The following is an 11,356-nucleotide window of genomic DNA, read 5'->3' on the forward strand; positions in this document are numbered from 1 at the left end:
ATAGAAAATGAAAAACACTAAGCACTGTCCACATAAAACGCATGTGAGAAACCACATACATTATGTGTCCTACTTACTTGTATGTGGCTCTGTGAAGTGTTTAAAAGAACTTTGCTAGGTAAATTAAATTGTGGCAGAGATGCTCTACTAAAGTGAAGAAAGAACAGTCAGTCTTAATAATCAATTATTATAATCATGAAGTCATAGGACATGCTTTCTCTATAGGCTTTCATGTATATCATTATTTATTAAGATTCTAGCAGCATTCTTGAAATTGGAATCAATGCAAACTTAATATAAATTCAGTGGTATGAGTACTTATCCTAAAGTACACTCATCTTTTTCCTTAACTATTTTCTTTTATTCTAAGGGAGAGCAGTGCAAATTTAGCTCACTCACTGAATCTGAGGTAAGATTGTTTTGTCATAGACAATCTAATGGTGCACAAGGCCAATACTATTCTAAGTGGGAAGCTGGAAACTCATTCCCAATCTGTTTTATAGTGGGAGTATTTATGACTTTGTGTTTTAATAATCTCTAAAAGCTTGGTATGATGATTGCTCTATATAAAAATGAGGTTGTGAAGTATGAAGGAAATTGAATTAGATGTCATTCTATTTTTAGCATATATGATTTAAATTATCATGTACTGTCCTTGAGCCTCACTCATTTCATCTATATAATGGAAATAACAATATTTGGAAAATTGCCCTGTGACCTTGAAACTTAAATGAGAGTGTAAAGTAGCATGTCTGGCATACAAATACTAAGAAAGGTCATTAAAATATTATTTGGACAATTTGATTGCTTTGACATGACTATTACACTGTAATTTCTGTTTACTTAAGGAAAATTTCTCTGTTCACACCTTCTATGACAGATTCTGTTCCCTAATCTTTCCTAATCATGTATCAATTGTAAAATTCCTACTATGCCCCTGTCGAAAGTTTTCAGTGAATGCATAAATGCTGCCTTTCATGAGAGACATTTGTAAGGCTTCCCTTTATCTTTTTTCTTAAGGTCGTAGGAGACATTACTCACCTCCTTTACCATCTTTTTCACAATGAACAAATCTGTTGATTGCTTGCCAAAAGTGCAGCATTTTCCCCATAAAAGTTTTAAAGCTTTCTTATGAAAAACAAATAATAAGTAAATAACCAAGAGCAACTGCCAGAGAGCAATCGTTTCCTATTTTACTATTAGGAAATGCAACTCACAACAAAATAATCGAGAAAAATAAATAATGGGTGCCCTTAGGAAGAGTCATGATTTACAATAAAGATTTTGTTTTAAAAGTGTTAAAATAAAGAATACATACTCCAGAACATCGCTGTTCTAGGAAAACTATTTCCGTTTAGAATGTAAATTCTAACTGGCAAATCTAGTTACAACAGCTTCTGGGGGGCTTTCACGCAGCTAACTTTGAATCCTGTGATTTCAGTGTGTGCTCTGCTATCTTTGCCATACTTCTCAAGAGTGTGTATGTGGTGGAATGCAGATCCCATCAATATGTGTGGTTTGTACCCTAACTACTGATAAAATGGACTTGCTTAGAATTTGCTCTGGCATCTGCCTCAGACCAGAATTACATTGGTCAGTAAAATTCCAATAGTTTGCTTCTTTCCCTTGAAAATTACTGGGCCATAGCCAAAACTGGAATGATAAGAGTGAAACACTTCTTTAGGATAATGATTGATTTCCATAAAGATGAGTACTTCAACCATTTTCAATATGTAGTTGCTGGGGCGGGGAGGGTGGGTGGCCACTAATTAGTTTTCCCGTTTTCAGCAGATGTGGAATTCAAAATGCCAGCAGCATTTCAACCAGCAGTCATTAGGGCTGTCTTTCATGGCGGAGTGCTGACCAATGAAATCCCTCTCTGTTTAATGAGACCTATCTAGACAGAGTCAATTAAATCAAATCTATACTAACATCTCCAATATATCTGCAGTGTGGGCAGGAACAACAAAATCAACAGTGAGGGATTTCCAGTATTAATAAAGGCATTCACTGACGCATTAGGAGAGGGGGAAGGGAGGGAGGTTGTTAGGGTAAAACCATACTTTATGGACAGTGTAAAAGCAGTAAAGTCGAAGAGGATGTGAGGGACTGTGAGGAGGAGAGCTAGTGAATATTTAAACATTAAGGTGATTATAATGAGACCCTTTATGGTACCCAGAAAAGGAGCCACCCCAACCGTCCCCCTCCCCCATCCCTTCAACCATAAATCCACATAGAAAACTGGAAAAATGTAAGGACCCAGATTTGAAAACATTTTCACTTTAATACTGAAAAAATATGCCATTATAAAATCCTCGAATAGAATTAGTAAGTTTCACGTGCTTCCTCGGTTCTTTGTTCCTACTTTATAAGTAAGATTTATACCAGCACACAATTGCTACCATAGGATCGCAGCCTAAGCACTAGAATGACATTAATTGGTCATGCTTAACTGCCCCAGAATCTTTTTTCTTAAATAATTACACTGTTACTATAATAGAAATCATGGGTACTTATTTTACATTCAGATGGAAGGCATTATTGGATATGTATAGAAAAATATTCCCCCTCAGAAACTAAAATAAAAACAAACATCACCGTCAAAATAAGATAATCCAAGACAACCCTTAAAAACTTTGCTCAACAAAATACATTGTTAACTCATAAAATGGACTGATGACTAGCCATGCAAATGTCTTAAATAAAACCTTTACATTTTTTTTCACAGTAAACATACTCTCTGAACTGCCTACCAATCACAAATAATGGCGAAATGGCACTTTCTGATTATACTGTAATTTGTTTATAGAAAGTTTGATACGATGGGACTTATCAGGTAAGAGGATGGGTGCTGTGACGCCGTCTCCAGTCTCAGTGGGGCGTTGGGATTGGGGGTCAGAGTCCCTGGAGCATCGGGATTCCATGCGAGCCATGCAGCACTTCTTTTGTTTTTTGTTCTTGTCAGGAGTCAAAGTTATTTATTTACAATACATTCATGCCTTCGTGCAACTGCCCCTCCCTGCATAAGCAACAGGGAGCCATCTTCGGGCTCTCCACAGGGGAAAAATAGATATCTATCTCTCTATATAGATGTGATATATGTATATATGTATAGAGCCACTGCAGCCAGCCCCAAGGGACCTTTGGCCCAGAGCGAGGGCGCTCGATTCTTCTGGCAGGCCCCATGCTTTTAGTCAAAAGGCGCAAAGAGCGAGTTAGCTGCACTCCCAGCTCCACAGCCTGCTCTTTGTTTTCAGAGGGAAGCTTAGGGGCTAGAGCCTCTTAGTGGAGTGAGTTCATAGTTATTTATTTACTTATGTCCGTCGAAGCTTGTGACACGCCAGATCTGGGTCAATGTTCTCCTGCTCCCACGAGATGCTGGCGGCAGAGTGTATATTGCCTCCTGCACTTCTCCCCCTTTAGGGTGTAGAGCTTAGTCTGAGAGTGAGTGAGAGCCGCAATCATACACCCTATGGGACCCGTCTGCATTGTAAGGCCCATTGTGCCAGTAGGAAGAGTCACAGACTGTCTGTAGGGAATTAATTTCGGACGCTGAGGAATTGGCATCCCTTCTCTTGGACCGCTTTCGGTTCCTCAGGATAAACACGAGCATGCCCACCACGGTGAAGGCGGAGGTGACGAACACCAGGAGCAGTCCCGGGACCAACACGGAGATGGACACCCTGCTGGTGTCTAGGTAGGAGTTGGAGTGCGTCCCGGTCTCCGCCAACCCAGTGCTGTTTTTACTGTGCGAAGTTAACGTGGGCGAGATCCTCGCGTACAGCTGGGGGCAGATCTCGTCATTGGAGAGCAGCATGAAATCCTTCCTAAAGAAGTTCACCGGCGTCTCACACTTGAGGTCGCTCATCAGCACCTCGGAGCCCAGACGTTCTGCCCATTGCTTGAAAGGCACAATGGTGCAGGAGCACTCCCAGGGGTTGCCATGCAGATCTATCTGGATGATAGAGGTTAACTGGTCAAGCACCCCTGCCACTGGGAGGTACATGAAGTAATTGTTGTGCAGGCTGAGCTTAGACAGGGAAACCCCAGCAAAAACGTCCACGGGTAGGGACCTCAGCAAGTTGTTGTTAAGAATAAGAATCCTCAGCTTGGGCATGGCATTAAAAGTACCAGGGAGAATGAGCTGAATCGCGTTGTACTCCACGTTCAGATACTCCAGGTTCTGCAGCCCAGCAAATTTCTCCCGGGACAGCGTGTCCAGGTAGTTACTATCCATGTACAGCCACCTGAGGTCCAAAAGGTTCTTGAAAGTGTTGTTCTCTATGTTCGCGATGTTGTTGTTGCCCAGATCCAACAGAATGAGGTTCTTGTAATCCACAAAGTGAGATTTTCGGATGCTGTGGATCTTGTTATCTCGGAGGAAAAGCTCTTGAACATTGGAGAGCTTAGGCTTCAAATCAGCCAAGCTGCTCACGTTCCGGTTGTTACAGTTCATCTTTAAGCCTGAACCTGGGATGTGGTCACAGCTGCAGCCCCCGGGGCAGGGCAAGCCTTGGCCTGGGGGTTTGTTTCTGTCGCCCCCAGTTGCTATCGGTGGTGTGGGTTTGATTTTGAGCTGCCAGTTGCCCGGGATCTTTGTACCTCCATTTGGAACAGACCCTGGGGTGGCATGCTCGTCTTGCCCATTTGTCTTGAAAGGAGTTGGCAGGGGGCCAGGAGCGAAGGTCTCTTCCTGGGCAGGAGGAGCCGGGAGACTAGAATCCACTCGATTTTTCAAAGGACACAAGTCCTGTTCCGTGGTTTCATTGAGGTCTTTACCCTGAAGCCTGGTGGGGGCTTCGCAGACCACTCGGCCGATTAGGGCATTTTTGGGAATATTTTCTAGCCATTCTTTCAGGGAAAGCAGATCACAGGTGCAGTCCCAAGGGTTATCCTCGAGCAAGATCTCAGCAATGCCAGGGATCTGCTCCAAAACCTCCTCATAGGGCAATGTTTTCAGCCTGTTTCCGCGGAGGTCGAGGTGGGTGATGGGCACATACTGGAATACATTGGCAGGTAGAGTGCTGATGAGATTGTCGTTTAAAATGAGGACTTCCAACTTGTTCAAGTCCTGGAAGGCCCCCGGGTCTATATCCCGTAATAAATTAAAATCAGCCTGGAGGTATTCCAGATCATCCAGCCCCAAAAAAGTCTGCTTTCGAAAAGACTTGATCTTGTTGTTGTTGATATGCAGCCGTTTCACCAGCTGCAGCCCCAGAAAAGCCCCCGGAACGATTTCATGCAAGCCATTGTTTTCCATATGCAAACTAACCGCATTATAAAAGTTAGCGAACTCATTAGGGAAAAGTCGAGTGAGGGAATTGCCATGCAGAAATAAATGGTAAAACTGGGAAGTCGGGGCGGTGAAGCGCTGCAGACTTGTAAAGCCCTTTTTTTCACAGTCTACGTGTAAGTCCCCTTCTATCTCATTGCAAGAACAGATCTTCTCTTTACAAACGTCCCCTGTAACGTTTCCAGCGGCAAAACAAAGAGACGTCTCCAGCAACAGAATCCAAAGCAGCATTTTTAAAGCGAGCAATTCATCCCAGATCTCATCACAAAGTAACAGCCACCATCCTGCTCGCCACAGACACAATTCAAGTTCATTTAGTGCTCCAATGTCCGATCCCAGAGAAAGAGAAAAAAGGGGTTGGGGGGGTGGGGGTGGATTCCTTCCTCCCTAACCCCCCCGTACTGCAATAGCCCAGACGCCAGTCAATAATTATATCCACAAACTATCCAAGCACAGAGTGCAAAGCAAGCAGAAAAGGGTGGGGGGTGGAAAGTAGGGGAAGAGAGAAAAAGAGAGAAAGCAAACTACTCCCCCCTCAACCCTTTAAAAATAAGTAAAATATATACCTGTAAAATTAAAAGGAAACGCACCCTTACAGAATCATGTTTAGACGTCCTCACTAACCAGGAAGGGAACAATGCTAGCAATTAGAAGCAAGTGCATGTTAGAAACAAGCAGGTTTGCAGCGTAGTACAGGCGCACTGCCTGTGATGGCTGTGCGTCGGACTGACCTTGCCTTTCTGATACAAAGCAGAGCTTTCGGCAGCTTCAGAGGTCCAGGCAGCTGGAGGAGTTCCTGTCTTGATTGTGGGTTGCTCAGAAGTACCCCCGAGGTGCTGTCCAGAGCCCCCGGTGCTGAAATCACGCCCGACCGAAAGACTCACACTGCCCAGCCAATGGCGCTGGAAAATTTCCGCAATCGCTGCGTTTTGTGGATGTCCATCCTGATCCTTTTTATCCCCTTTGGCCGTCTTCAGTCCTCCTTTTTTTTTTTTTCTGTTCTCCGACCGGTGCTTACTCGCTCTTCTTTGCTTGTTCTCCTTCTCTTTCTTCTGCTCTTTCGGAATTACGTGGAGGGGGGAGGACAGAGGGGGAGCGAGTTGTCTGAGGGAGGAAGAGAGCGCGAGAAAGGGGAGGAGGGGGGGAGTTGCTAAGAAGCTCTGCTGGTTCCAGCCTGGTGCACTCTGAAAGATCTGACACCCTCTGCTGATCTGCAGTAGCAAAAATCCATCTGGTGAGGGAATGCTGAAAGAAAAAAAAAAATCCACGTATAGGGCAAGCGTTAAAAACGTGGGTATTAAAGGCTGTCGATCTACATAGAAGCTTATTTTAAATTGATTATTTAATTCTTTTTTGCTTGCTAGAAACTTTACCCTTTCCTTTCCTTAAAGACCTCACAACCCCCGCAAGTTCCAGCGTTCCGAAAGCACGGCTTTTAAAACATTTATTTCCCAATGGCTTGAATAAAATTAGTGTCAGGGTGTCAAGCGAACAGCAATTTGAGGTAATTATATTGCACGCCATTTTCATCGGTGCTTTAAATGCGTTTCTGCCTTCTCTGCGGTACAGCGTTTTATACTGTTTGATGCCTTTGGAACCTCTTATTTTATTTTTGTACATAGAAAGTGGCTATTCGGAATGTATGTGCATATATATATATACATATATATGTGTATATATATATTACATAATATCACAATTTGGTAGAGAATATTTGTTTCCAGGTATATAATTGAGGCATATACTTTTCCATTTTAAAGTTGTTGCAGAATTCTGTCAATTTGGTCCTAGGGAGTTAGGTTTTTCTGGTGGTATTGCTAGAGCGTTATTTAAATCTGCAGAATGAAAGCACAATGCCTGCTTACAGTCTTTGATTTCAGACCACAAAGCTTTCAGTGACATTCAGAAAATGAGGGAAGGAGATGAGGGAAATTCCCAGGTTACGAAGGCTCTTAAAAACTCTGTGGTATGCGGGCACTCAGCCACCACACATGCATGCTGTCAGACACGCACATGTACACACACACACACACCTTACAAAGTTTCCATCCCAGATGTGAGGAATTTAATATACATACAAGTAAGTAACAAGTTGTGTCCTGCCAGGAGAAAGTAGAAGTCCTGCTCTGTAGTCAGGGTAGTTGTACCTCCTTCTCAGCTCACCCTGGGTCAATGAGGCTAAGGAGAACAATGCTGACAGTATCCCCAGGCAGAGGAGAAGCACTTTACTCAGACCTAGAACTCAAAAAAAAAAAAAAAAAACCCAAAAAACAAAAAACAGTGTACTTAAGAACTAATATTGAGATTTTGCTTTTTCTTGGAAGTCAGTGAAACTGACTTTTAACAGTGGTGGCATACTTTTCAAAATAGGAAGAATATTGTGCATGTTTTTAGGTTTTTGAATTTATAGAACTTTAAAAAAATAAGCAGATGAATTCTTTGATTCTCCCTGCCTCCTCCTTCCCACAAGAGGACACAAGGTTTCCTCTTTGTAGCTCTGGCAGTCCTGAAACTCTCACTGTAGACAAGGTTAGCCTAGAGCTCAGAGATCCACCACCTGTCTCTGTTTCTGCCTCCTCAGTGTTGGGATCAAACATTAAAGGTGTGGGCAACTGTCCATTCTGTAGCTAAGCAGTGATGACTTACTTAACAATACTTTTCCCTTCAATTATGTCTTTTCAAGCTTATCAACTGTACAGGCCTGTTAATAATTTGCATAAAATCAAATGTGCATGCAAGACTGTATTTTGGGAAAACTGAGGAATGAAAATTTGCAAGCAAAACTGGTATTAGAGATACTTTCAAGGTTAGAGAAAGTATACAGGTGCTTGAAGGATTTATTTATTTATTAATTTGCTTATTCATTCACTTACTTATTTATGGATCTCAGAGCTGATTAGGTAACTGGGAAGAAATCCATGCATCATATATATGAAAATTGTTGTGCTCTTAGTAAAATTTGGTTGGAGGAAGGATAGAGATGAGCATTTAACTCTTACATGCGCCAGTATGTGTATGTGTGCAAAGGGGGTACATTTTTTGCAGCTTCTCATTTCTCCTTTTAAGTTAACTGATTCCTATGTGCAGGCAGAGGAAGCAGTCTCCTCGCAGACAGTTTCAGTAAGGGAAAGCTATGCAACTGAGAACTCTATACTAGAGAGATTAAGTGGAACAAAACCATTTCTGTTTCAATATAAACAACTGCACCTAGAGCTAAAATATCTTCCTCCCTGAAGCCATGATCAAGTCCTAAGGTACTTTAGATGCAGTTTGATGTTGACAGGAATGGGCAAGCCACTGAAGAAAAAAAAAATCACAGCAAACCAAAATCCCAAAGCCCCAAACACACTGGCTGATGTGTTCCTTGCAGTCACACAAAAACCACACCCTCACCTTGGGGTGGGATTTAATTTTTACATGCCAACAAGTTCTTTATGGGAAGAGACCCAAAGAACAAATTGAATTTCATTAAAATAAACATAATTTAGTTAATTTACCATTATTGACAATTATACTAAGATTTAAGCTTTCGCATTGACTACTCTCCCTTTACATTTTGGCTGATCCTCCTCAAACTAGAGTCATAGTAGACAGATAGCTATCAGAATTTCTGACTTAGATATATTATGAAATACCATCTTCAAATAGTTTATTACCTTATACTCCAAAAAGGCAGTGTGGCAATGACCAGTGTAACATATGAAAATTAAATTTAATAAGAATAGCATGAAGATTATACTACCTATAAGAGATATTCAGAATAAAATGAAGGATAGAAAAACAAAAGTGTTTTTGTTAAAATTAAATTATATACAAAAATTCTTAACTTTTGCTAATAGATATTAATTAATTTAGTTAGTATTTCAAGACAGGGTTTTTCTGTATAGCCCTGGTGATCCTGAAACTGGTTCTGTAGACAAAGCTTCCCTTGAACTCAGAAATCTTCCTGACTCTTCCTCCTAAGAGATGAATTAAAGGCATGTTATCATCATGCCCAAAATAAATAAATAAAAGAAGAAGAAAAGTAATAGAAAATCGCCTTATATATCAAAATGCTAACTATTCATGTATAACAATGAGCTTACTTTTCTTTTTTTTTTTTTCATTTTTCTCTTTCCATGGTGTATTAAAAGTCTTTGTGTAGAACAAGCAGGTTACAAGCTAGTGTTCCTTCGGCTTCAGGAAATCAAAAGCTGGGGTTATCTAGTTCCAACCTGCTCAGCTCACAATAAATTTCTTGATGGGCATTAAAAGCATACAACTGAAATTTTATGTGTCATCAAACAGTCCAAATGCCTTTGGGATTTATTTATTTACTTGTTATCTTTATGTTTATTTCTTTTTAAAAAATAATTTCATACTTCTATACAACGTATTGTGTTTATTGTGGTGATAATCTGTTTGTGCTATAACAAATAAAGCTTGCTGTAGATCAGAGTGTGGAACAAGCCACTAGTTAGCCGTAGAGGCCAGGCAGTGGTGGCACACACCTTTAATCACAGCTGTTGGGAGGCAGAGGCAGGTGGATCTCTGTGAGTTCAAGGCCACCCTGGGCTACACTAGACTAATCCAGTTTAAAAGAAAAACAGACCCAAGCTGTGGTGGCTCACACCTTTAATTCTAGTACTTGGGAGTAGCAAGCCTTTAAGCACAGTACTAGGTAGGTGGAGAGAGGAAGAGATAGGCCTGGGCAGAGAAAGGAATGTAAGGAAAAAGGAAGCAAGAGCTCAAGGCATTCAGTCTGAGGATTCCCAGAGACAGGATTGACCATTCAGTCTGAAGATTCATAGGAACAGGGCTGTTCCTTTGGTCTGAGAATTTAGTAGTGGTAGGAACGAGTGGCTGGCTGTTCTTCTCTGATAGCTGACTTCATGATTTCTAATTGTTCTTAATAATAAAAATATGGAAAAATAAATGGTAATCTAGATATTATTTTTCCTTTTTTTTCTGACTCTCCTCTTTCCTGCAGGTCTTCTCACGGCTAATTCACTGACGGAAATGCTATACCTCCTCCTGAAATCAGCCATTAGCTCCCCAGATAAAATACAGCTTTATGAACACGTTTATATGTAAGGAAATGTTTAAGGGTCCAATTTGTGGAGCTATCCAGTGCTGCTATGTTTTCATGATTATTATTACCATGCCATATTTGATGACAGTGTCCTATGGCATTTCTTCCACACCCACCCTTCAACTGTTACATTTCCTTTATCATTTTGGGGAGATTTTATTTTTATTTTATATGCATGACTCTTTTCCCTTTGTGTACAAGCAAGCATTATGTGCACACAATGGGAAAGGAGTTTCACAGAGAAAATTGGGTCCCTGGAACTGGAATTTCAGATACTTTTTAGAAGCCATGTGGATTCCGTGACTTTAAACTAAGGTCCTCTGACAGATAAGCCAGTACTCTGAGTCATATCAACCCCATTTATACATTCTTCATGTGCCTTCTGGGATTTTCTCTGGGATGTATGGTATAATGGGCTGAATACCAGAGTGACATTTATTTTCAGCACTCATAAGGATCTCTGAATTAACCATCAATTTCTAGAAGAGAAAAAACATAAACAAACAAGTGTTTCTCTGTCCTAGACTGAGACTGTGTATATAAATATGTTTAGAAAGTCATTTGACAGCCGGGCAGTGGTGGTGCACGCCTTTAATCCCCGCACTCGGGAGGCAGATGCAGGCAGATCTCTGTGAGTTCGAGACCAGCCTGGTCTACAGAGCTAGTTCCAGGACAGGCTCAAAAAACAACAATAAAAAAAGTCATTTGAGAACTTGTACACTTAGTGAAAGAATGGCCCTATATTTCCTCCTTTGGTCCATGTCTTTCTTGTGCAGTCATTGGATCTGGTTTATAGTACCAGGTATGTGTTTCCTTCTACTTACATGGCTGTCAGTCTAATCACAAAATTGTTATCTTCAAAACAGTCCAGCGCCTACTGCGCCAGTGGGAAATTCTTGTGTGTTTGGTCAATCACATAGCATGTGTAGTCTACAAATGGATAAGACAGGTATTAAGTCCTTTCCAAATTGCCTACATAGAATCTAGCCAGG

At 41.2% G+C, this 11,356-nt stretch overlaps 1 protein-coding gene across 1 annotated transcript; it reads right to left on the minus strand.

Moving 5' to 3' along the window:
- Positions 1-2,264: 2,264 nt before the first annotated feature.
- On the minus strand, positions 2,265-6,423 carry Slitrk1 (SLIT and NTRK like family member 1). Its single transcript, XM_075949565.1, has 2 exons — positions 6,025-6,423; positions 2,265-5,577 (listed from the first exon to the last, which is right to left on the minus strand). Exon 2 carries the CDS (start codon positions 5,522-5,524, stop codon positions 3,434-3,436), a length of 2,091 nt encoding a protein of 696 aa, XP_075805680.1. The 5' UTR covers positions 5,525-5,577; positions 6,025-6,423; the 3' UTR covers positions 2,265-3,433.
- Between the last annotated feature and the right edge of the window lie 4,933 nt (positions 6,424-11,356).

The sequence above is a fragment of the Microtus pennsylvanicus genome, chromosome 15 (assembly GCF_037038515.1).
Source record: "Microtus pennsylvanicus isolate mMicPen1 chromosome 15, mMicPen1.hap1, whole genome shotgun sequence".
NCBI lineage: Eukaryota > Metazoa > Chordata > Mammalia > Rodentia > Cricetidae > Microtus > Microtus pennsylvanicus.

Excerpts from the sequence above, each read along its gene's own strand:
- Slitrk1 (XM_075949565.1), bottom strand. The coding sequence starts at position 5,524 with ATGCTGCTTTGGATTCTGTTGCTGGAGACGTCTCTTTGTTTTGCCGCT.